Raw genomic sequence first — 27,440 nt, forward strand, 5'->3', positions numbered from 1 at the left:
TAAGACACATTTAACTGCTGGTAAATGTTGTTATGGAAAAATGTCTCACAATGGTGAGACATTTTCCAGAACAACATTTAGCTGTTTATATTTTTGAACATTTTCTCCAAGAAATCAGATTGTTATGTTTTGACAGCATTTCAAACAACAAGCAGCTATAGCGGGCTGAAACAGATTGGCAGCCTGGATTCAGTGTGCAGATGTATTTCCTGTGTGTTAAACTGAGTAAGCTCCAGGTCCAATCAGTGTGTGGTTCCAGAACAGAGTTTCAGCTCCTCTCGTCAGCAGCCTCCAGCACAGCAGCAGCGCTCTCCTTCGCCTCCTGGAGCAGTGCCGAGGCCTTTCTCTGGGTCTACAACAGACCCCCCCCCCACACACACACACACACACACACACACACACACACACACACACACAACACACACACACACACACACACACACACACACACACACACAATACACAAGACACACAATAGTTCATGATTTAAAGCTGCTGCAAACCATATTCTTTTGTTCAAATAAGTGTTAAATAGCTTTATATTCAGACTGCAATCAGGGATATTAGTGTTTAGTGAGTAACAGCTCATTAACGATAATTTGGAAGGTGATGAGGAGCTAAAGGAATTATTGTTGTTTTAAATATTTAAATATAAACCTGCTGACGCTGAATTATGTCCTGCCAGGCAGAATAATGTGATAAGACAGAGGAGCGATTTGGTCCATGATAAGATTAAGATTGAAAACGATAAAAATATATTTTTGATAGGAAATTGTTTGTTCCTCATCTCATCCCATCTCAACTCTCATCTCATAGAATCCCAGACCATCTTCTCAAACTCAGCCCACTGCTCACCAGGATGCCAACACTTACAGCAGTTTTGAAGGCGTCGTCTGTGATGTCTTTGAGGTTGATGACAATGTTGTAGTACGCTCCAAAAACCGCCGTCTCCAAGGCTTTGGCTGCTACCTGAAAACCACCACACATTTTGTCATGCTAGGCTTTCCAACTCCTTCGAGTCTCCTTCTACCCATAATCCTTTGTGTTTTGGGGTGGTTTGGTCTAGGTGGAGTGGCAGTTCCCTTCCTAAGCCCATGGCACACCAAACGAACATTCTCAAACAAACACAAACAAACATGAACAAACACGAACAAAGACAAATGTTCGTTTGGTGTGCCATAGCTGTCTGTCCTTGTCTGTTCGTGTTCGGCGATGTTCTGTCATGTTTGCCAGGATTCGACTTGTTCAATCCGGCGTTGTTCGCTGTTCGCTGTTGTCTGGTAACTTCCCATGTTTTCAGTCGCGTATCCATGGAAACGGAGCTCACGCATGCGCGCCTAATGCATGCGGTTGTCTGGTCAGTTTGGTCAGAGGCAGAGCCTCCTCTAAATTAACGTTACACGCGACGCAGCAAACATACGTTTCTCTGCCAACCATGTGCCATCACACTGGGCATCAACAACACTAGCGGGAGACTTCTCCCATGCACTCCCGCAAATAAGTAATGTTATGCGCAGCAAGGTTACATAATGAGGGAGAGAGAGAACATCCATGACGGCTAACAGCGAGCTATGCTAATAACTAGCTAGCCGTTCAGAAACACATGTAAACAGCCGTGTGATCACTGAGAACGTCAGTAAAATAAGGAGAGAGCTGCAGGTGCTTATGCAGAACTAGTGCACGATTAAGTGCACAGTGGGTAATGACCCGCTGTGGTGAAGAATATAGCGAGATTAACCAGGTTGATAGCAGAGAAAACACTGTTGCAGCGGCCATCAGCAGGACCTCCAGGCTTTAACTAGCGTTGCCTGTCACATGACGCCTTCAAGGTCCCTCGATAAAGTCTGCAGAAAGATGCAGTTACCTCACCTCTCTCTCAAGAAGCGTCACGTGAGTGTGGCGTTTATGGCCATCTGTCGCTACAAAATAAATAAACTGGGTGTATCATTGTATTACTCGACAGATGTATAACTAACTTTGTCAGTCTGAGCCATCTTCTATGTGCTGTAACACAGTGCAGTTTCTATTTTTCTGGTGTTTCTTTTTTACATGTTTGGGACTGTTGTGCTGAATATGTTTGGTCGGTGTGCCATGCTTTCAAACAATCTCCAACATCTGCCAACATTCACAGACAATTGTCTGTTGGTGTTTGTTGGTGTTTGTTTGAGAATGTTTGATTGGTGTGCCATGGCCTTTAGAGGACTGAGACTCTCGGTGTCATTATTTAGTGTCAGCAGAGTTCAAATGGCATGTTTCTCCTCTGGATAAACCAACGGAACTAAAGCAGAGTTATTGTTGTTGTTTCTCTGCCGATCTGGGGAGAGTTGTAGACTAGCACATGCTTCCTCCAAGACATGTGCAGTCGCCAGTTGCTTCTTTTCACCTGACAGCGAGGAGTTTCACCGGCAGGATGTAGCGTGTGGGAGGATCACACTATCCCCCCCCCCCCCCCCCCCGGTTCTCCTCCCCCCGAACAGACGACTAGAGGAGGCACTAGTGCAGCGACCAGGACACATACCTTTAATCCGGCTTCCCACCCACAGACACGGCCAATTGTGCCTGTATGGACGCCCGACCAAGCAGGAGGCAACACAAGGGCTCGAACTTTGCAGCCCTCGTGTTGGTTAGGCAGGGAACCCCAAAACACTGCAGAGTTTGAACAAACCTCTTCAATAATGTCTGGTGTGAACTGAAGCAGTGATTCTGCCGTACCTGGGCGTCAGACTTGCAGGCGATGTTTCCATAGAGCAGCATTTCTCTGAGGGACGGCCAGAGGACGTTGACCTTCTCAGCCAGAGCCAAGGGGACCCCCACCGCCTTCTTCAGCCCCTCCTGCATGGCAGCCTCCCGCCTCAGAGACACCAACCAAACATTACCATCACACGTTCTCTCAGAGACACCAACCAAACATTACCATCACACGTTCACTCAGAGACACCAACCAAACATTACCATCACACGTTCACTCAGAGAAACCAACCAAACATTACCATCACACGTTCACTCAGAGACACCAACCAAACATTACCATCACACGTTCACTCAAGAGACACCAACCAAACATTACCATCACACGTTCACTCAGACACCAACCAAACATTACCATCACACGTTCACTCAGAGACCAACCAAACATTACCATCACACGTTCACTCAGACACCAACCAAACATTACCATCACACGTTCACTCAGAGACACCAACCAAACATTACCATCACACGTTCACTCAGAGACATCAACCAAACATTACCATCACACGTTCACTCAGAGACACCAACCAAACATTACCATCACACGTTCACTCAGAGACATCAACCAAACATTACCATCACACGTTCACTCAGAGACATCAACCAAACATTACCATCACACGTTCACTCAGACACCAACCAAACATTACCATCACATGTTCACTCAGAGACACCAACCAAACATTACCATCACACGTTCACTCAGAGACACCAACCAAACATTACCATCACACGTTCACTCAGACACCAACCAAACATTACCATCACACGTTCACTCAGAGACACCAACCAAACATTACCATCACACGTTCACTCAGACAGCAACCAAACATTACCATCACACGTTCACTCAGAGACACCAACCAAACATTACCATCACACGTTCACTCCAGAGACACCAACCAAACATTACCATCACACGTTCACTCAGAGACACCAACCAAACATTACCATCACACGTTCACTCAGAGACACCAACCAAACATTACCATCACACGTTCACTCAGAGACACCAACCAAACATTACCATCACACGTTCACTCAGAGACACCAACCAAACATTACCATCACCATTCACTCAGAGACACCAACCAAACATTACCATCACACGTTCACTCAGAGACACCAACCAAACATTACCATCACACGTTCACTCAGAGACACCAACCAAACATTACCATCACACGTTCACTCAGACACCAACCAAACATTACCATCACACGTTCACTCAGACACCAACCAAACATTACCATCACACGTTCACTCAGACACCAACCAAACATTACCATCACACGTTCACTCAGAGACACCAACCAAACATTACCATCACACGTTCACTCAGAGACACCAACCAAACATTACCATCACACGTTCTCTCAGAGACACCAACCAAACATTACCATCACACGTTCTCTCAGAGACACCAACCAAACATTACCATCACAGGTTCACTCAGAGACACCAACCACACATTACCATCACACGTTCACTCAGACACCAACCAAACATTACCATCACACGTTCACTCAGAGACACCAACCTGCTTAGCTTCTAACTTTTTGCAGTGTAAGTCATGAATAGCTCAATATTTACATTTACATGACCATATTTGCCTTATGTTAAAGTGTACAATATTTATCATCTAACTAAAATATGTTGTCCGCAAATTCATTTTATGGACATGGACTGTATATAGTTTACACAACTTTTCTAGCCCCAATTCACCTTTGATTCTATTTGTAAACCTATTTTTCCTTTGACATTAGATGTTTGTTTAAGGCCATTGTGTTTTGTATTGTATTGTATTGTGTACATAGTGTAAATCCCTTGTGTCTGTCTACATTGATTGTGTGTCAATGTCTGTTTGCTTTGCTGCAGTCATGTTCTGCATTATCTACTCACCAAGGCTAATTCCTACATGTACTGTAAAAGTACATGTAGAAATAAACTTGTTTATCATAATAAGTGGTTTCCAGTATTAAAAGATTACCTTTTAATTTCCTCTGTCGAGTTCTTTGGCATTTTCAACGCTGCCTATAACAGAGGAGAGATACACATTACAGAGGTTCTAACCTACTGTAACACAGTGGTTGTCAAACTTGTTCACATCAAGGACCCCTAAACTGACACAAATAGACCCATTTCACAGCAACCATTTTGAGGTGGAAAATCAAGAAGTAAAGCAGGTGTAACTATATCATTAATGATGGTTCCATTCCATTTATGTGTTCTAGTGCCAGGGCCCTCATTAATGTTATTGGTTACACTGGTTTACTTCCTGCTTCCTGCACCTCAAAACAATTACTGTGAAAAGGGCCTATAGACCACGGACCCCTATTTGATAAGATTTTGCTGATAATAATCTGATAATATTGTTGCTTTTAGATGTTTTAATACAGAAAATGTATGAAACCCATGACCAAAACAGTCCTACATTCTGTCATTTTGTTACTTATGGATGGATGCCATGACAGCTTGCTCCTCACCATGTAGCTGTTGAAGGCGGTGGAGTCTGCATCCACCATGGCCAGCAGCTGGTTCATGGCCTGGTGGAACGGAAGAATCAGCCTCCTCATCATGCTGTCCAGCTTCTCAAATTGCTTCTTCCCATACGTCATCTGGCCCACCATGGCACCCAGAGCTGCCCCCTGGAGGGCACGTGAACACACACAGAGACAGACACAGACACAGACACAGACACACACACACACACACATAGTGATGGCCAAACTAGGCTTCCTGAAGCTTTTGAGGCTTTACATCCAAATCTGTCAGAAATGGGTTCATGACTCAAAACCTTGAGTAACAGCGCGTGTATGACATCTGCTGGACAAATAAATGTAGTACAGAGCCAAAGTCATGCCCACTTCCGGTTTAGGCATACACACATTAATTTTTCCATCAACATTTTGTAAAATTCGTATAAAAATAGTTTTACTTGGTCAAACATTGGGGTTGTCCTACAACCCAGGGTTTACGAGTGAGAACGAGGAATCTCACACTATGCTAAGTTGCTCCATGCAACGCCCGACTGGACAATGTCTATTTTCTCCAGAAATTGACCCCTATAAAGCCATCCATTACGCCTGAAGGCGGTAAATTAGCTCAGGCTAGCGTAACTCAACAGCTAATAGCTAGCCACAGACTGGCTAGCTAAGAGACTACCAAGCTAGCTGTAACAGCACGAGAGAAAACTCTTAGCTTTGGCAGTGGGTCCTGCCATTCCTGGTGAAGAGGGCTGGTTCGACAAGTCGTACAGTCCTCGTCCGCCGCTCCCGTTTGGGTTGATGGAACAGGTGTCACTGCTGGCTAAAGGCTAACCGAAAGCTATAGGGTCAGAGAAAACAGAACGTGTCTGCACAGGCTGCTGGACAAAGAAAAAGTGATGGTATGGCAAGATGGCGCGGGCGTGACGTGTTCGTCACAGGGCGGAGCGGGTGGCCACGCCCATGCCATTGCCAATGACGCCTTCAGGCGTAATGGATGGTTTTATAGGGGTCAATTTTTGGAGAAAATAGACATTGTCCAGTCGGGCGTTGCATGGAGCAACTTGGCATAGTGTGAGATTCCGAAGTTCGAAACGAAGAAAAACCAACTGCCATAGAACATTTCACTCGGACCAAAATGCATGTAAAAAAAATTATTGTGGATTTCCCCCCTCCCCCCAATGTTTTTGTTTTGGTCCAAGTTAAATGCTATAGTCTCTCCTGATGGAGAAAGTTTGAGAAAATTGGAGGCTGAAAAGTTGACAGAAGGATTGACAGAAGTCGGAGAGAAAGCCTGCCATTGCAGAAAATTGAATAACGTCACAGTAGCTATCAATATATTATGCCAAAATATTATTATTACCCATTACAACAATTACAAAAAAAACTGCCTTCATCAATTAAGAAGTCAGAGTCCTCTTCTCCAACTTCTGAGTCCAAATACATGAATCCTCAACTCCAAGTCCCGAGTCATCAGTGTTCAAGTCCAAGTCAAGTCATGCGTCTTGAAAATGTGTCCAGGACTTGGACTCGAGTCCAACATGACTAGAACATTGGTTGGAGGAAACTTAGAAAGGTTGGTGGAGAGAATTTAGAGGGACATTTCAGAGGAGTTGGTCACAAGGTGGAGAGAGCTTGGAAAGAGCTGGGGCAGAGATTGGAGAGATGTGGAAAGTGAGGTTGGTCAGAAGTTGGAAGGAGAGACGATCAGAAATGGGAGACATTTTGGAGATAGCTTGAAGATATGTTGGACCAAAATTAGTCAGAAGTTGGAGAGACTTTCGTCAGAAGTTGAAGAGATGTTGGTCCGAAGTTGAAAAGAGAGTCCGAAGTTGAGGAGACGTTGGTCAGAAGTTGAAGAGACGTTGGTTAGAAGTTGAAGAGACGTTGGTCAGAAATTGAAGAGACGTTGGTCAGAAGTTGAAGAGACGTTGGTTAGAAGTTGAAGAGATGTTGGTCAGAAGTTGAAGAGAAGTTGGTCAGAAGTTGGAGAGACGTGAAGAGACGTTGGTCAGAAGTTGGAGAAACGTTCTTCAGAATTTGGAGAGACGTTGGTCAGAAGGTGAAGAGTCGTTGGTCAGAAGTTGAAGAGATGGTCAGAAGTTAGTGAGAGAAGGTTTGAGTCATACCAGAGCAGCCACAGCAGCAGAGACAGAGCCTCCGCCCGGGGCTGCTGTCCTGGCTCCAACACTACGGACAAACTGCTGCAGGGACAGAGAAACCAGACACTTGTCCTCCTGAGACTTCACCATGTACCTGCACAGGAACAACAACACAACTGCTTATAAGAACTCCTTTTAAAATCACATTGTACTTAACTCATTCTCCGCCACAATTTTTCAGAAAGTCACTAGCCACCGCCAGGGTTTTCGCTCATTTTCATTAATTTTCCAAGACCCACAGAATATTTTCTTCTATGACTACGTAAAGACTGAATATCCCAAAAGAAAGAAGAGAGCCTCGACTTTATTATGAAAAAAATGTTTGATTCTCCCTTCATCCGTTTTAGTTATCGACACCTGAATGTAGGTCGTTTTCACAAAAAACAGCCGTCTCTGACCAGAAAGCGGAGGAAATGGCATTTTTGTAAATTAAGTAATCTTCAACGCTTGAATCCATGGTTCCACCTCTCTACAGTAGCATCCCCTTCTTTTTTATTTTTTATCAAGCAGTAAGTTAGCTCACAAACCAGGCAGTAGTTGTAACACAAACACACACGTTTCACTTTCCAAACGGATTTGGTGTGGGACACGGAAGTCTCCGCAGACACTGGGATACTGTAAAGTCTCGGCTGCCCCCGGGTACAGACGGCATGGATGTGCAAGTAAGTCAATTAAGTTCAAGTTATCTGGGTCTTCTAAATTAAATTCGGGTAAATTCGGCGTGCAAATGGTTCACTAAGCAGCGCTATTTTTTCGTATTAATATGTTTAACGACCTTAAACTCCCACATTTTTAAACTGAATTTGGCCCGTAGATCCACGGCTGACAGCGAGCTAATTTTCAAAGCTCGAGTGATGAGAAGAAATAAGGAATCGATTGGGTCCAAGCATGTCAACCTAGCATGTCGGGAAGGGGGGGTAAATTACGCTCCAATGTTGATGAATTTGGCGTAACTTTCCCCTTCATGCAATGGAATGTAACTAAACGAGTATGTTGGTAAGTTGAGTTGACGACAGTAGCTGATAGTCACTGTTCCTGTCTTTACGACAGCTACTGTCAGCAGTACAGTAGTGGAGTGGTTTTGATTGATTTATTCATCAAACCCTTTACTGACAAACTAACTGTAAATAGCTTACTTTATTTTGAGGTGCATTGCATTGCTCAACCAGAAATTATTCCCACCTCATGTTTCTCCTGGGCCTAAAATGCACCAGATGACAGCTGTTTCATCCATCTTATTTTTCCTCAATCTGCATTGAAAATGTGCAGAAATTCACCAGATTTTCGCAACAGTTGTAGCCTAAGCCAGTGGTTTTCAAAGTGGGGTCCCCAGCAAAAAGAAGGGGATAATCTATTTTCACTATAATTCCATCCATAAGTAACACAATCTAAGCTAGTGTAGAAGTGAGTGACTAAGCTAATAATAACCATAACAGCACAAATAATTGACACAAATCTCTAAATAAATATACAGTATTTACTCTAATGAGAAAAGGAAAATCACAACAGTCTAATCCTAATGCTAAATTAAAATTAGATATTCCTCTAAATCTGTCTTCAAGAGCTGCCACTGATATATATATATATATATATAAAATGTTTAGTGCCTATTTTCTTTTTATTTGCTTCCTCTGCTTGACTTCCATGACATTGTCCACAAGTTGCTGCTGTGGCACCTGAATTCTCGCAAGGGGGCGTCAATAAAGTCCTGTCTTATCTTATTCCAGTGTGTATCAAAATAACCCACAGTCAATGTGAAACAGAAACCATTCTATTATGTAACTCTCACTCTATGATCCTCTCCTTTGGGTCGAATGGCCCCAGAGAGTCAAGGCCAAGCTTACTGATCACCTAGAGAGAGAGAGAGAGAGAGAGAGAGAGAGAGAGAGAGAGAGAGAGAGAGAGAGAGAGAGAGAGAGAGACAGACAGACAGACAGACAGACAGAGAGAGAGACTCAATGAACTCTAACAGAAACAACAGGAGATCAGAGCACAGTGTACCTACAAAGATAAATTGTGTGCAATAATTCAATCTCAACAACAGATCCTCAACCTTACCACTATACTCTATCTGCTTTTACAATCTGGCTTGACAGTCTGATATCATTAATTGATCTTAATAGTGCAAATTAGTGTTATCTATCATCATATCATGAGCAGCATTGGGCAGTAAAGTAAAGTAACGTGTTACTGTAATTTTATTATTTTCCGCACTAACTACTAATGTAAGGGGTTACAATTTGGAAAGTAATATAGTAATGTCACGAGTAACCAAGTTGATACCAAGTACTAAAGTAATTCTACAGTATTATATAAGTGACTTATTGGATTCCCTGTGACTTGCCCAACACTGATCACAAGTAGTTTGTTTCATTTTGATTTCAGTAGATGTAATTGCCATACACTGCAAAAAATATCCATGTCATAAAATCTAGTATTGAGGCTTAAAACCGTACTTTTCTTAAAACAAGTGACAAACTCCAGTGCGGTGATATGAAGTAATTTGTTCCCAGTGCAAATAAACTTGTTTAAAGATGTTTCTTGGATCAAGTCTGATTATCCTGTTACTCGTCATCTGCCTTATTGTGCTTTCTTGCAACATGTTGACATTTGTCCCTTGAACAAAGCAACCTCTAATGGCAGAATTCTTCATTTGTTGACAAGTCTTTAAGACTCAGTGCTAGAATAAATGACTTGACATGTACCTTTTACCACCATCCCTGTCCACCATCCCTGTCCTTAACCTTTTGAAACAGCCTCCAGTGATGTAACAGAGGCTGGTTCTAGCTGTCCTCACCAGTCTGACTTTGTGCTCCTCTTCCATGATGAAGAGTCCATCTCTCTTGATGTAGAAGTCAGAAGAGTCTAGCACAGCCTTGAGCGGGATCAGACCCACGATCTGAGAACCCACCACAGGCAGCTTCATATCCTGTGGAAATCATATTCATAACAATGATGATAATGATCTGAGAGCCAACCACAGGCAGCTTTAGATCCTGTGCAAATGATCAACACAATGTACATTATTTATATCTGTAAAGAAATTGTCTTTTATTTCGCCCCCCTTTAATTGTTAAACCTAGAAATTTTAAATGTAAAGATGCACTTACAGTTGTGAATGTTCTAATGCTAACTAGCTAGCTAACGTGACCAAGAATCAACATAACATTAACGAGTCCCTCCAGGAAATTGTGATTTTGCGATCGCAATAATTAATGCAAATTCAACACCTGGAGGTCTTAATTCCACCCTCTGCATCTTTTCGACTTCAAATTGAATAATCTACGTCCACTCACTGGTCTTATAGAGTCTACATATTACCAGTGAGTAGACCCCGCACCTCTGCATCACGGCAGATCTCCTCGTAGACGGTGTGGAGGGGAGTGAGCTCGTAGTCCAGGATGTTGGTGGAGACCTGGGCCAGGTTGGCCTCCTCCAGGTACCAGCCCATGCCCTGTACCTTCTTCAGCAGCCCAGGCTGGGAGAGAGAGATGCACAACATCAGGGTCAAATCTGTTATGGGTGGTAGCATAGCACCACCCAGCGGATGTTAGGAGTAAACAACATTACGTGAGTCAAGTCACTCCCAGCATGCTTTGCACTGTTGTATTCTTCCGGCTGTCACAACTGACAACTAAAGCTGCACGTTCAACTACAGATGTCTGGTCTCATCTTTATAGCACTACACCACGAACCCAAACAAAATCCACCGTCTCTTCTCAACTCACTCAGCAGTCCTGTGTCATCACAGCAAGAACATTACCACCACTGCTAGTGAAATTCAAATAACATGAGAACTTGGTTGGCCAAATTGGTTGTATGTAGATTTTAGGGCTGAGTATTGGCAAGGATCTCACGATACGATACGTATCACGATACTTGGGTCACGATACGATTGTATCACGATACATTGCGATGCGATACATATTGCGATATATTGCGATATTCTACAGAATTTACTCAAAATTAAATAATAGAGCTAAAGATACAACACACTGTGTACCACCCAGGTAGTGTAATAATATGTACATCACTTTATATTGATAAGTTAGTGGACAAATTTAGTCAAAACTACTGAGTGTTGAGTGTTACTGAACGCATCGATATGGGAAATATCGATACAGTATCGATTAGGGGTGGGAATCAACAGATGCAGAGGCCTGGCATGGCATGGCCTGCAAAAAAAAACATTTTTTTTTTTTTTTTTTTTTTATCGCGATACTTGGCGTCCAAGTATCGATACAGTATCGGGAAATAAAATATTGCGATATATTGCCGTATAGATTATATTGCCCAGCCGTAGTAGATTTAGGGGAAAAGAAACATTTGCAAGTCTGGAATATCAATCTGAGGTCATGAAAAGGTTGGGAATTGCACAATGACCTTAAAGGTCTAAAAAAGTACACAGAAGACATTATTTTGTTGCCTGGTAAACCATGCTGATCACGTGACCTCACATTCTGTTTCTTACCTGGTCTTTCCCTCGGCCCTGCTCCCTGATGTCCAGGGTGGTGATCCTTACCTGGACTTTCCCTCGGCCCTGCTCCCTGATGTCCAGGGTGGTGATTCTTACCTGGTCTTACCCTCGGCCCTGCTCCCTGATGTCCAGGGTGGTGATTCTTACCTGGTCTTACCCTCGGCCCTGCTCCCTGATGTCCAGGGTGGTGATCCTTACCTGGTCTTACCCTCGGCCCTGCTCCCTGATGTCCAGGGTGGTGATTCTTACCTGGTCTTACCCTCGGCCCTGCTCCCTGATGTCCAGGGTGGTGATTCTTACCTGGTCTTACCCTCGGCCCTGCTCCCTGATGTCCAGGGTGGTGATCCTTACCTGGACTTTCCCTCGGCCCTGCTCCCTGATGTCCAGGGTGGTGATCCTTACCTGGTCTTTCCCTCGGCCCTGCTCCCTGATGTCCAGGGCGATGCGGTGAGCCTGCTCCTTGGTGCTGATGAGGTTCACGTTGTAGGCGATGAGGAACTTGCGTGCTCCCGTCACCGTGGCGCCCCACGAGGGGACGAACACGGCGGGGCCGTAGTCTGGAGCCCACTCCTCACGCTTTAACTGGAAGAGAGGAACAGGAGTCGGTCCTGTTATAAACTCTTTGTCCAGATAGAGGGGTAAGTTCAGTAAAAAAACAAATCAAGTTCTAGACCAAGTAAATAAATTATTTAACCCTCTGGCATCTAAGCAACCCCCCCATTTTGGGGGAGCTCCACCTGGTTTCCTTGTGTAATAATAACCTCAACCCTGCAATGCACAATCAGGTGATATACTTTTCCCCCAGCACAGCCTGGACTATCGTATGCTGCAGTGATGTTGCATGACTTTATAAATTGTTAAAATCCATAAAGACAAAAGAAAAAAACAAAGCAGAAATTGAATCTCTCAGAAATGTATTCATTCACGCAGAGAACAATAATAATAATACAGGTTTTTGGCCATAGAAAATTGCTCTCCCAAGTCTGAACATTGGAAAAAATAAACCTCATAACTTGCATACATCAAAAACTATTTACATTTTTCAAAAATAAGTCCTTGATTTGACTCCTGATGTTTTCACCCAATAAGTTATAGTCTCGAAAAGGACACTGTTCAAGGAGGCTGGATTACAAAGCTTCTGAAAGGGCTGTCATCGCACTGGAGCCCTCCTACTAACCCTGCAGCCCTCCTACTAACCCTGCAGCCCTCCTACTAACCCTGCAGCCTTCCTACTAACCCTGCAGCCCTCCTACTAACCCTGCAGCCCTCCTACTAACCCTGCAGCCCTCCTACTAACCATACAGCCTTCCTACTAACCCTACAGCCTTCCTACTAACCCTGCAGCCTTCCTACTAACCCTGCAGTCCTCCTACTAACCCTGCAGCCCTCCTACTAACCCTGCAGCCTTCCTACTAACCCTGCAGCCTTCCTACTAACCCTGCAGCCTTCCTACTAACCCTGCAGCCCTCCTACTAACCCTGCAGCCTTCCTACTAACCCTGCAGCCCTCCTACTAACCCTGCAGCCTTCCTACTAACCCTGCAGCCTTCCTACTAACCCTGCAGCCTTCCTACTAACCCTGCAGCCCTCCTACTAACCCTGCAGCAGCCCTCCTACTAACCCTGCAGCAGCCCTCCTACTAACCCTGGAGCCCTCCTACTAACCCTGCAGCCCTCCTACTAACCCTGCAGCCCTCCTACTAACCCTGCAGCAGCCCTCCTACTAACCCTGGAGCCCTCCTACTAACCCTGCAGCAGCCCTCCTACTAACCCTGCAGCAGCCCTCCTACTAACCCTGGAGCCCTCCTACTAACCCTGCAGCCCTCCTACTAACCCTGCAGCAGCCCTCCTACTAACCCTGGAGCCCTCCTACTAACCCTGCAGCAGCCCTCCTACTAACCCTGCAGCAGCCCTCCTACTAACCCTGCAGCCCTCCTACTAACCCTGCAGCCCTCCTACTAACCCTGCAGCAGCCCTCCTACTAACTCTGCAGCCCTCCTACTAACCCTGCAGCCCTCCTACTAACCCTGCAGCCCTCCTACTAACACTGGAGCCCTCCTACTAACCCTGCAGCCCTCCTACTAACCCTGCAGCAGCCCTCCTACTAACCCTGGAGCCCTCCTACTAACCCTGCAGCAGCCCTCCTACTAACCCTGCAGCAGCCCTCCTACTAACCCTGGAGCCCTCCTACTAACCCTGCAGCCCTCCTACTAACCCTGCAGCAGCCCTCCTACTAACCCTGGAGCCCTCCTACTAACCTTGCAGCCCTCCTACTAACCCTGCAGCAGCCCTCCTACTAACCCTGCAGCAGCCCTCCTACTAACCCTGGAGCCCTCCTACTAACCCTGCAGCAGCCCTCCTACTAACCCTGCAGCAGCCCTCCTACTAACCCTGCAGCCCTCCTACTAACCCTGCAGCAGCCCTCCTACTAACCCTGCAGCCCTCCTACTAACCCTGCAGCAGCCCTCCTACTAACCCTGCAGCCCTCCTACTAACTCTGCAGCCTTCCTACTAACCCTGCAGCCCTCCTACTAACACTGGAGCCCTCCTACTAACCCTACAGCCCTCCTACTAACACTGGAGCCCTCCTACTAACCCTGCAGCCCTCCTACTAACCCTGCAGCTAGAGCTGCACAATATATCGTTTCAGCATCGGCATCGCAATGTGCGCATGCGCAAAAGTCACATCGCAGGACATGCAATGTCAAAGAATAAGGCAAATTAACTCAAACACATCAGGCTATAATTTTTTGCTGGTTAATACTCAGCACAATAGCATCCTGCCAATCACTCTGGCTGCAGCTAAAAACACTTGCTACTACGTCACCACGCAGGTTACCCACTACCTTCTTAAAGGGACAAGGCTTGATGAGCTAATCAAGTCATTTGGTGAAAATTCCTGTATTTTTTCATATCGCAATATATATCGCAGAAACCAAATATTGCAATGTCTGTTTTTTCCAATATCGTGCAGCCCTACCTGCAGCCCTTAGCTTTCAGAGGCGAAAAACAATTGCAAGTGGATCGACCATAGGATTCCAGAGATATTCAAATCAATGGACCCCAGGAAGACTAGCTGTCGTCTAGGCGGCAGCTAATGGGGATCCTTTTAAATAAACAAATGTAACATTCAGAGTATCTTTTTTGCTATCACATAATGATATCACTGACTCCAGAGGGTTTTAAGCAATAAGCCCCAAGATGCCGTGGTTTATAGTGATTTTATGACACCTCATAGCTGTTGTAAGATCACTGTAAATCACGCCTTCTTGGGGCTTATTGCTTTCATAAAAAAATTACGACGTATCCACCTTATTTTTGAATGCCCCGCTGTAAAATAATTGTGGGTGCAAGGTCCGGTATAGAACGTGACTGATTGTTGCAGGTGGCGCATTTCCTCGTTAAAACTCCTGATGCTGGAAAAAAAGTTGCTTGTCACAATAAATAACACTCGTTTGACGACTTATTTGAGGGAATGTAATAATTGTATCTATCACATCCGCTATTTCTGTTGCTCCCGTTTGTAACTCGGGATATTTATCGACGAGATTTTTGCCAAGCTGGACGTGATTTGCTTCGCCTGCAGCTGTTGTTTACAGACAGGCTACAGTATGTTGTGTCCGTGTCAGAAACGTAACGGGGGGAGGGGGCTGGGAGGATTACACCGGAAAAGAAGCACCCATATTTCACATAAGACATCATGGCAGCTAGAAACAAGGTGGATAGCCTAGCTGGTAAGGTTTGAGCAACAGAAGAAAATGCAATATTGATAACAAATAATCTGCCAAGCAATGTAGTTCTTCAGCCGCTACTTTAGCAGAATGTTTGCCAGGCAACACACAGACACAGTAACACAGAGACGCTGTTTGGCGCAGTAATACTGTGATGCAGTCATAGGTGTGTGTTTATAGAGAGCCTTTTGTCAAAAATCCTAGCAGACGCTGTCTAAGAAATAGACATATATGTCTTGGAAGATCCACTGTCTTACTTTCTCAGGTAAGGCCTCGTACTCTCCGGCCCGGACAGAAGGAAGGCTCCTCCTGGTCTCTCTCCGTGCTGCTTCTCCATACAGATACACTGTGGATCAAATGCTTTGGTTTGATCAGAGCATTGTTTTTCCAGCACTATTATTATGTTCATAAGTAGGGAAGAGCATTAGAGCCACCTGAAACTTTTTTGAAGTCTGAGTAAAGTCAGAACACAGATTTCTGATTACCGTACATTCTCAGAAGTCTGACTTTAAATTCAGAAGCCAAATACATTTTTCACGTGGCCCGAATCCTCTTCCATTCATAAAGACTCCACACAAAAGCAAGAAACATTTCCTTAAACCTTACTGCATTTCAAAACCACCTAACCCAATGCTGCCAGCTGGTTTGTTTTCACATGACCATCTGGGAACGAGTCGCTCGGGAACCTGTTTAAAGAAATACCTGGCAGGTGATTGGATGAACCATCTGTCCATAACGTCTATCACAGGCTCGCTCTTGTCACACCTAAAGCCGACACAGCTATACCTCCTACGACGCTGATTGGTGTGAACCACTGGTGGTTCAGATTTAAACCAATAGGAGCGTGGCAAGATGCATTTGTCATGTGTTCATGGTCTCATGATCTCGTGTGAATCCAGCTGCCTCGCAATTAAGGTGAATCACCATCAATGCTTTAAAATCACAGGTTCACATAGAGGCCATTTACACATGGCATTAACATTCGTTTTCTGCCATCAGATTGCAATCAGATTGTGCTTGACCACTTGAAAGTACAGGTGTAAACGCCCCCAAGACGGATTGCAATCTGATCGGCCAAACCACCTCCGGAAGTGGTCAGGGATGCATTGTGTACACATTGAACACAAGTGTAAATGCAATGTGTCCTCTCAATCTGGATACAGCAACTGTATCCGGATTGAGAGGACATCCATTTTGGGTGGATCAAAATTGTCATCAGATTGCAATCTGATCACCCAAAACGCATGTTAACACCAGGTGTAAATTAAATCAGGCTAATGTGGTCAAGCACAATCTGATTGCAGAAAACGCATGTTAATGCCAGGTGTAAATGGCCTCATATTCACATTTCACATGTGAGCTGCATCGGTCTTTTCTCTGTTTTATAACGTACATTCTGTCAAACATTTTATTTATTTAAACTTATTTACTGACTTACTTATTTCAAGGTATTTTAAGGACTTTGCCACATAACAAGCTTACTTTGCAGGTATTCCAGTATTTAAATTTGGGAAAGTTAACACAGTTTAAGGACCTTGTGCGATCCATGCTTGCTGGTTTAGAATGGTTAAAAATAACTGTAGTTTGACATTTAAATTTTAACAGGCATGTGCAGAATGTCTGTGAGTCTCTGGTCTTACCAGGCACATGCAACATGTCTGTGAGTCTCTGGTCTTACCAGGCACGTGCAGCATGTCTGTGAATCTCTGGTCTTACCAGGCACGTGCAACATGTCTGTGAATCTCTGGTCTTACCAGGCACGTGCAACATGTCTGTGAATCTCTGGTCTTACCAGGCACGTGCAACATGTCTGAGTTTCTGGTCTTACCAGGCACATGCAAAATGTCTGTGAGTCTCTGGTCTTACCAGGCACATGCAACATGTCTGTGAGTCTCTGGTCTTACCAGGCACATGCAGCATGTCTGTGAGTCTCTGGTCTTACCAGGCACGTGCAGCATGTCTGAGAGTTTCTGGTCTTACCAGGCATGTGCAACATGTCTGTGAGTCTCTGGTCTTACCAGGCACATGCAACATGTCTGTGAGTCTCTGGTCTTACCAGGCATGTGCAACATGTCTGTGAGTCTCTGGTCTTACCAGGCACATGCAACATGTCTGTGAGTCTCTGGTCTTACCAGGCACGTGCAGCATGTCTGAGAGTTTCTGGTCTTACCAGGCACGTGCAGCATGTCTGAGAGTTTCTGGTCTTACCAGGCATGTGCAACATGTCTGTAAGTTTCTGGTCTTACCAGGCATGTGCAACATGTCTGTAAGTTTCTGGTCTTACCAGGCACGTGCAGCATGTCTGTGAGTCTCTGGTCTTACCAGGCACGTGCAACATGTCTGAGTTTCTGGTCTTACCAGGCACATGCAGCATGTCTGTGAGTCTATGGTCTTACCAGGCACGTGCAACATGTCTGTGAGTCTCTGGTCTTACCAGGCACGTGCAGAATGTCTGTGAGTCTCTGGTCTTACCAGGCACGTGCAACATGTCTGAGTCTCTGGTCTTACCAGGCACGTGCAGCATGTCTGAGAGTTTCTGGTCTTACCAGGCACGTGCAGCATGTCTGAGAGTTTCTGGTCTTACCAGGCATGTGCAACATGTCTGTAAGTTTCTGGTCTTACCAGGCACGTGCAACATGTCTGTGAGTTTCTGGTCTTACCAGGCATGTGCAACATGTCTGTAAGTTTCTGGTCTTACCAGGCACGTGCAGCATGTCTGTGAGTCTCTGGTCTTACCAGGCACGTGCAACATGTCTGAGTTTCTGGTCTTACCAGGCACATGCAGCATGTCTGTGAGTCTATGGTCTTACCAGGCACGTGCAACATGTCTGTGAGTCTCTGGTCTTATTAGGCACATGCAGCATGTCTGTGAGTCTCTGGTCTTACCAGGCACATGCAACATGTCTGTGAGTTTCTGGTCTTACCAGGCACATGCAGCACGTCTGTGAGTCTCTGGTCTTGCAGGCACGTGCAGCATGTCTGTGAGTCTCTGGTCTTACCAGGCACATGCAGCATGTCTGTGAGTCTCTGGTCTTACCAGGCACGTGCAACATGTCTGTGAGTCTCTGGTCTTACCAGGCACGTGCAACATGTCTGTGAGTCTATGGTCTTACCAGGCACATGCAACATGTCTGTGAGTCTATGGTCTTACCAGGCACATGCAACATGTCTGTGAGTCTATGGTCTTACCAGGCACGTGCAACATGTCTGTGAGTCTATGGTCTTACCAGGCACATGCAACATGTCTGTGAGTCTCTCGTCTTACCAGGCACGTGCAGCATGTCTGTGAGTTTCTGGGCAAATATGTTGGCACAGCTGACACAGTCGTCCATGGTGGCATTCTGCACGGGGATGAAGGGACAGACATCTAGTGCTCCAGTCCGCGGGTGCTCCCCTGCTCCAACACACACACACACACACACACACACGCACTTCAGCTAAAAAACAGGGTGTAAATTACATCTTTTCAAGTCAACTTGTGGAGACGCCAGAAGAGCAGTATGGGGACTTTTTGTTTTGTAAATTGAACTGTTGATTTCAGATCTCATAACTTTTTGTTGTGCTTGTTGTGTTTTTATGTCCCATGTTCTGTATTTTATATTAGCTTTTAAACCACTGTGAATCACTCTGTGCGTCCATGCTGAGAAGGGTGCTATATAAATAAAGTTTTACTTACTTACTTAGTTTTTTTCTGGGTTTTTTAATGTTTAAAAGTTGGTCACCATTCACTTCACTTGTTTAAAAAACAACTCAAAAGAAAACTCAAAGAATGTTTTGTGGACTAAAAAAAGAGTCGTCACCTGACCTTCCACCAGCATGGGGGTGAATTATGAACCCATAAGTTTCTTGGAATCCATAAAGCAAACAAGTTGAAAATAAATGTGGTTTCCGAAATGTTTATTTTGGTGGAATTGCCCTGCAAACATTGGCCAGAGCTTATTGGTGTGTGTGTGTGTGTGTGTGTGTGTGTGTGTGTGTGTGTGTGTGTGTGTGTGTGTGTGTGTGTGTGTGTGTGTGTGAGAGAGAGAGAGAGAGAGAGAGAGAAAGAGAAAGAGCGAGAGAGAGATAGAGAGAGAGAGAGAGAGAGAGAGGGAGGGAGGGAGAGAGAGAGAGAAATAATTAGTTATACTCCTGGGTAATGAATGACATCTCTAAATGAACCTGTGTTCTTTTTTCTTCACATTTGCCTGTGTTGTTTTTGAGTCCTTAATGTTTCCATCGATGTTTTGTATCTGGGGCTGGATGACCTTTGACCTCAGGGCCTTTGACCTCCACTGTCCACAGCCTCAGAGGTTTGACTGGTCACATGACAGTTGGTCAGTAAGTCTACTATGAGCTTAACAAATATCTGACTGCTGTGAAGACAATGTGACAGGAGTCACATAGATTTTTGTACTTTTTTGATATGCTAATATAGTCTGCATGCATTTATGTGGGTATTTGTTCATTTGTATTAATATAATAATACATAGACATATCCCGGGCTATGTGAGAGCAAAAGAAAAAGGCCTCCTAACCCTCTACTGCTCAACGGCTCTTTATCCTTGACTTACATAGACCGTATAAAAACATGCCACCCGTTGGTCCCATTTTGAAGTCTCGAATTTGGCATTTTGACTGTCGCCATTAAAAAAAATATATTATTATTTTGTAGTCAGAAGAAGCTAGCGCAACACCAATAAGATTGAAGGATTTTCTCCTTATAGGTATATCTAATAAAAAATGTAGTTTGCTTTATGGTCCAATCTTTACGTATATGCTTCAAGTGTTTAGAGCAGCGGAAAGGTTTCTGAAGATCAAAAACAAGTGGTACAAATCATCTCCATTATGGAATAACAGTCATCTGCTAACTGGGGGGAAACCTTTCAGTAACAGATCATGGGAGGATAAAGGTATCATGTCTCTTCAAGATATCAATGGGGTAGACCGCATTCGGGACTTTCGAGACCTAGTCTCCAGCTACAGCATCGATAATCACTCTCTTTTCTTTTACTTCAGAATAAGATCAGCCTGTAGAGCCTATCGGGTTCCCTGGGGGTCAGAGTTGAAAGAACATCCTATTCTTGACTGGGTAAGAATCGCTCCAAAAAGTATAGTGTCATATATATATGATAATTTTAACTCTCATAAGTATACACCTACTTGTGGTATGCAGGCATGGGATAGAGAACTAGGACAAGAGTTAAACTGGGATGCAATTTGGGATAATGTTACTGGTGCTTCGAAGAATCCAAACCATCAATATATACATTTGAAATTTTGTCATAGAGCGTATCTAACACCGAGAATTAGGCATAGGATGGGATTGGTAACTGACCCATTTTGTACGTTCTGCCACCCGGGGACCATTGGCTCTTTTATGCATGTTGTATGGGAGTGTCCAGGGGTCTTGGAGTTTTGGGGGAAGGTTATTAATACGCTGTCAGACCTGCTGGAGGTGCAACTCCTGGTGGACCCGGCAGTCCATCTGTTGAATGATGACTCGCATATCGTCTTCACCGGAAAATCACGTAATATCTGGCTAGCAGGTCTAACGGCCGCCAAGAAGATTGTTGCTCAACGCTGGAATCCTCCACATGATATATCACACACTCATTGGCTTCGGAGCTTTCTGGACATTTCATACCTGGAACTATCTTCAGCAAGAATTAACAAGGCAAAACCAAACACGATTGTAGTATGGACAGATTTAATTTCGAAGTTAAAAGATCTTCTGATTAGGTGATTATTTTTATTGGACGTATGCCTGTTTTTGTTTTTGTTTTTGTTTTAATTAATATGGTCAGTTGCAATAGTCGGATTGGTGGTAAGGGGTGGGGGGAGGGATAAGTGGGTTTATAAATATTCATAATTGTATGGTAGTCATATATATTGTATATATTGTATGAATGTATGCTTTGCCTACAAAATAAAAAATGAATGATAAAAAAAAAGAAGAAGCTAGCGCGAGACCAGGGCTTTCCTACAGAGCCCCCTGCTATTGGTCCATAGTCTGGATAGAAAACCGCTCCGAGACTTCCGGCTATGGGCGGAATGTAGGAACCAAAGTGCTCTACTCCAGGAAAATATTCCGCTCAATTCTTGCGTTCCGTTCAGACGTAATGCTATGGAACCAGCAAGTTTCTTCAAGTACTTCTTTGAATACTTCGTTTGGTATGTCCATGCTTCTCATTTTCTCTCAAACTCGTAGCGACTGGCGAGGTTAGGCTGCCTACTGCTGCATTTCTATGGGGGAACAAAAACACTTGCGGACCAGAACACAGGACCGGAACACGGGGCGGGACATCCTGCCTGTAGTAATGCGTAGGTTATGCGAGGTTAATTGGTCCATGATCGGCGAGCTGCGTGATGACTGGACAGGCGACCTGTCAATCACGCCTCAAAGCATAGTCTGCTTTATCATCTATTTGACTCTAAATGGGACCATCATTTACTAAATGAACATCATGTTGTATTGAAGAAGACTTGAAACTCATGACTGAGACCATAAACTCACTAGGAAAGTGTTTACTGAGGTCGTAAATCAAGTGAGATGTAGGCTCATTTTCGCATTGACTTCTATACAATAGACCCTTCTCACGGGGGCCATTTTGTGCCGAAAAGGCAGGTTAAACACAGGTGCAAGCAAAACACTAATGAGGGTTTCCAACTTCCATGATTGGAATTTGGAAACCCTCATTAGTGTTCTGCTTGCACCTGTGTTTGCCCTGCCTTTTCGGCACAAAATGGCCCCCGTGAGAAGGGTCTATCGGGCTTCTTTTGCAGGCAGTGGAGTTGCCCCCTGCTGGCCATTAGAAAGAATGCAGGTTTAAGGCACTTCCACATCGCTGGAGGTTGCGCCTTTGTGACTGAATTTACAATGAGACACAGTAGAAAGGCTTCACCTATATTTCTTTAGCCTGATATCAGACTGATGAATTGTCAACTTGTTACACACCGTTTCCATCTTCTAGTCTGAGTTTGCCCCCTGTTTAAGTGATTTCAATGAGGGGAATCCCCCAGGGGAATTCCATTTTCCCTAGCCAATCATAAGAGACCTACAAATCTGCTTAAATCTAATGTTAGTTAAGCCAGTTGGGAGAACACACAAAAGAAAAAAGAAATCTGCCCTTTGAATAATGCCTTCAAAGCAGTGTGCCGTTCGGATTTCAAAGTAATTGGTACTTTTAATCTATGGCGTCCATCATTGTTGTTATTACTCCTCAGTGCACTTGACAACCGCTGGACAATGGCATTGATTCCGCCTGTAGCGCTGTTTATTGACACTGATTGGCTGATCATCAGTCCCCCTCGGCGCTGATTGGATAATCATTGCATATCACGATGCAGACCACTGACCAGAAGCAGCCAAAACTCAACTCTGTGGAGTGGGCAGATTCAAAGATCTGTACCCAGCCAACTATTTATTTCTTTGTACTTTCCTTCATACAGGTTGCCTGCAGCAGCAGAGCTCCACTGACCTGAGTGTTTGGTCACCTGGGCTGCAGAGCTCCAGTCACTGACCTGAGTGTTTGGTCATGTCGATGAGGCTGAAGGCCTGGCGTGCGGCGCTCAGAGCTCCCTCCACCACAGCTTCAGGAGAACCTACAAAGGTGTAGACCGTCCGGTTAGTGGAGGAACCAGGGTCCACGTCCAGCAGGCTGCAGCCCTCCGTGCCAGAGATGGAGTCTGCTATGGCATCGATCACCTGGACACAAGAGCCATGTTTCAAACAGTCACCTCAGAGGACTTCACAGAGAACGAGCCCACCACAAGACAACATGTTGACAACACGTTTCACTTCCTATACATTCTTCACAACAAAAGTGTCCTATTAGTTTGTCAGCTGAAAGCTTTTAATATGAAGGAGCTGCAGCAGGAGTTACATCCTCCCCAAAGTTTTTTTTTTACCTTTACTTACCGTATACAGGGGAGTGTCAACTGCTCTCTTTTTTAGGAGCACCCTGTTCACAGTCAAATTAGAGGCTGACAAGTCCGGGTAAAAAAAATATCAATGGGAGCGGGCAGGAGCGGGAATCATGACAAGACTAGACCAGCTTTTATATAAATATGGCCAAATGGTGTGAATTAAAACAGCAGCAGAACACAAAGTAATATAAAAAGGATGGGGAGAACCTCAAATCAAAATGATTGCGTTGCCTAAAAAATAAAAATAATAAAAATGGGAGCGAGATGGGATAGGAGTCATTCTGGGATTGCGACGGGACGGGAATATTTGTGTGGAGTGGGATGGGACAGGAGTGAAAAAACACTCCCGTGTCCCCCTCTAATTCACACACACATTTAAACCTGGAAGCTACCCACTGGATCAGCACAACCACAGTCTGATCTGCTGGCCACTGAGCAGCTCCACTGGAGCGGTTGGGGTTAAAGCAGCTATGAGCAAGATTTTCGATTGTTATTAAACAGTATAATTACAATATTGATGCATCACATCTTACCTATAATAGTAGCTGAGACCAAAGCCGTGTGAATCGGAGATTGCTCTCTTGATGATTATAGAGTCTGTGTCTGTCTACTAACCTCGCGTCACCAGGCTCTCTCTCTCTCTATCTGTCTACCAGCTGCCGATAAACCCGGAAGTGAAACAAAACGGTTTACAGCAGCTGCCTGCCTTCCGCCGTTTCGCTCTGCCTAGCAACAGACCATAAACAAGGAGAACGCCATGCAGGGGCTTGCTACTCTCGCGAACATCTCTCATTATATTCTAACAGTTTTTTTGGAAGTAATTTTGTTATTTTGTGGTTATGGCCGAAGTGGCTGCCGCAAACCGTTTCATTTCACTTCCTGATCTGACCCGGACACAGACAGAGACAACACTGGCCGATTCACTCGGGGTTCAAGCGAGACTACTCTGCGTTGGTCTCGTCTACTATTAGAGGTAAGATGTGATGCATCGATATTAAATTTAGACTGTTTAATAACAATCGAAAATCTTGCTCGTAGCTGCTTTAAGGGCCTTCCTCAAGGGCACCTCAGTGGTGGTAATGAGGGAGTCACTGCACATTGTGGTGCAGAGTGGGAATGATGGAGGTGCCATTCTCTCTATTAGAAGTCAGTGTATCATCAAAATGATTTAAAAAAAATTATATTAAGGTAAAAAAAAATATATATTGGGTCTTTAAAGGTCCTATCCGTAAGTTTTAACTATTACTGACACCGGTGGCCGTTAGCGTAACTGCAGGCAGTGTGTGAACGAGCTGGCGCTGCGGGCACCATACTCGCATGCGCACAGAGAGCCTGGTGACGTGAGGTTAGGCAACAGCAGACTGTTGGTTGCTTTGTAACGTTAACTCATAAAAGTCACTTGAAAACGGCAACCTGGACAATCTATCGGTCAGATCAGCCTCAAGATGCCCAGGAAGGATTCTGGATGAATTATCGGATGTTATTGTGGCATGTTTGGTCATGTTTTGGCTTGCATTGGCTGCGAGGAAATGGATAAGGATATTCACGTAGCGTGAGCCAGGAACTACCCTGCTTTCCCTGTATTATATGGTACCGTCTAATGCCTGGTGTTGACCAAACTGAACAGTCAAACAATGTTCCATAAGCATAAGAGTAAGGTTAGGCATATTTACGACTGTTGCATTCATTATCAACACAAGATGGTAACGATATTAGTGGGGCTGGGTGGTAATTTTTATAAATGTAAATCTGTAGGCCTAAATCTATTAGTTAGCCGCATATAGCATCAAGCTAACGTTATAATATTAGGTAGTCTCACCACCGCAGCTAACTGCAGTCAGTCAAACGATGTTCCATGACCATAAGCATAACGGTAGTAACGATAGGTATATCTGCGACTGTTGCATTACTTCACACAAGGCGTAATGTTATTAGCGGAGTTTCTGACCAGGTGGTAAATCCATTAGTAAGCAGCTAACGTTATCGGCCAAAATGACATTACAGCCTCCATTAACTGAAAACACAGCCCCGACTCTAGTTTCCCCCCCGATGTCGGTCACATTGCTGCTGTCTGGCCAGACGGGCTTCACTAGATAAATGTATTTATTTTTCTGTGTGGACTTTTACTGGAGTCTGTGTTGTTGTTTGTTTTTGCTGGCATTACAGTAGCTAGCAACGAACATAACGTTAGCCACTGCCTGTTAGCCTTCTTCTTTGTTGGTATATTTCCGGCCGGAGCCAGGAGGACAACGGGCAGGCTCGTGAACGTGCAGAACGTCACATCCGCCAAATTTGCCAGGAAAATTTGACCAGCGACCAGCAGAAAATCCTGCACGCAGAACGCAGAGAGACGCGGCTGGGCAAATTTTTTAAGTTACAGAACGGCGCATTCACTCATTGGTAATAGAAAACACTTTGTGAACGTTTATTTTCCGGCCAAACTTACAGATAGTACCTTTAACACTGATACATAGGTGACGTTTTGGGAGGAGTGCTCATGTTCATCACTTGTTGGTCTGATAAATGTCACCTATGTATGGCTGTTAAATTTAAACCTTGGGTGTTTTTTGTTTAATTAGATTGTTTGCCGTTATGCAACCCTGGACCTCTGGTTGAAGGACGGACTCTCGTTAGACCCCTGTTAAATGTAGTTAATTTATTAATCTGGTAATCCTCTGCACCTTTATTTGATAGGCATTCTGTCATTTGAAAGCCAAAATAATAAGCCTATTAACCAAAAATGTCAGTGACTGTCTTATATTATGGAGCTCACTGTATATAGATTTGTATTATTTTTATTTTTATAATTTTTTTATCAGATTGTCGCGTTGAGATAAAGACTGTTTCAGGAGAGATATGGCCAAAAGAGCAGCACCACAAACTGAAAAGTTGCAAACTAACATAGCACTGGAAATAAGAAAAAAGAAAAAAGTAAAGAAAAAAAAAGACAAACACAATCACATTTTTAAGGTAGGCTAAGTGCAACATCAAAATTCACTCTTCAAGCATGAAGAGATCTTGACGGGACAGAGAAGGCTAGCTCAGGGGTTGGCAATTTCTTTTTTTCTGGGGGGCCACATGAGAAACCCAGATTGTTGCTGTGGGCCTTTTTTCCCCTTCTCATGCCGTAATCTCAAATTTTATCACTAGATGAAATTATAGAAAACATAATACTATACAATTATTTTTCAGCATCTATTATATAAAAAATCACTCGAAACAGCCAGTTTAGGTCATCTGATTTTATTATTATTATTTTGCTTCAAAGTAAAGTGTTGTGGCATGTCTTAGACCTCCCGGGATAGGCAGAACCATCATGAGGGCCCAGGTCTGCTATAGATGTTGAGGAAGACACTGTACTACAGGTAACAAAGCGATCATTTCCTCACCTCCTTGTTACGCCCCTCAGAGAAGTTGGGCACACACTCCACCAGCTTGGCCATGGCTCCTGCACGTCCCACAGACTGCTGTCCCAAATGAAGTCAGACCCACTGAACGTAACCTACAGTCCTCTGCACACACACACACACACACACACACACACACACACACACACACACACACACACACACACACACGCACACACAGTGTGGGTCCCATCCCCCCCCCCCCCCCCCCCCCCCCCAAAAAAACACACAAATTTTTAAGTCAGAGTCCTGCTGAAACGAGGGCTCAATCATTAACTGGCTGTGGTCTGTAAGTAGGTCACTTGGCAATGATTATCCTGTTCTGCTCTATCACAACCAAGTCCACTAAGGTCGCTTTCACATATAAGCTGGTGGACTCGGTGCGATTCGGGGGGGGTGAAGTTGCAACATTGTTGCGATTTTCATTTGGTTTAATTTCGCTTTCACACATGCAATTTGTCAAGCGCAGCAAACTTTCTGAGCAATGTCACGTGGTCGAAACAGTCACTCGTCTATTGGA

The 27,440-nt window shown here is 44.4% G+C and overlaps 1 protein-coding gene across 1 annotated transcript; it reads right to left on the reverse strand.

The window, feature by feature from the left end:
* Window positions 1-249: 249 nt before the first annotated feature.
* ftcd (formimidoyltransferase cyclodeaminase) lies at window positions 250-26,956 on the reverse strand (the record flags this gene model as incomplete). Its single annotated transcript, XM_083633431.1, has 14 exons — window positions 250-352; window positions 874-969; window positions 2,713-2,851; window positions 4,742-4,785; window positions 5,238-5,399; window positions 7,367-7,493; window positions 9,189-9,250; window positions 10,197-10,328; window positions 10,740-10,877; window positions 12,279-12,458; window positions 15,863-15,951; window positions 18,871-18,999; window positions 23,109-23,292; window positions 26,903-26,956. The coding sequence occupies 14 exons, from the start codon at window positions 26,954-26,956 to the stop codon at window positions 269-271; spliced, it is 1,620 nt and encodes a 539-aa protein (XP_083489557.1). The 3' UTR covers window positions 250-268.
* Between the last annotated feature and the right edge of the window lie 484 nt (window positions 26,957-27,440).

Source organism: Poromitra crassiceps, assembly GCF_964638095.1.
Source record: "Poromitra crassiceps genome assembly, chromosome: 3".
NCBI classification, from domain to species: Eukaryota; Metazoa; Chordata; class Actinopteri; order Beryciformes; family Melamphaidae; genus Poromitra; species Poromitra crassiceps.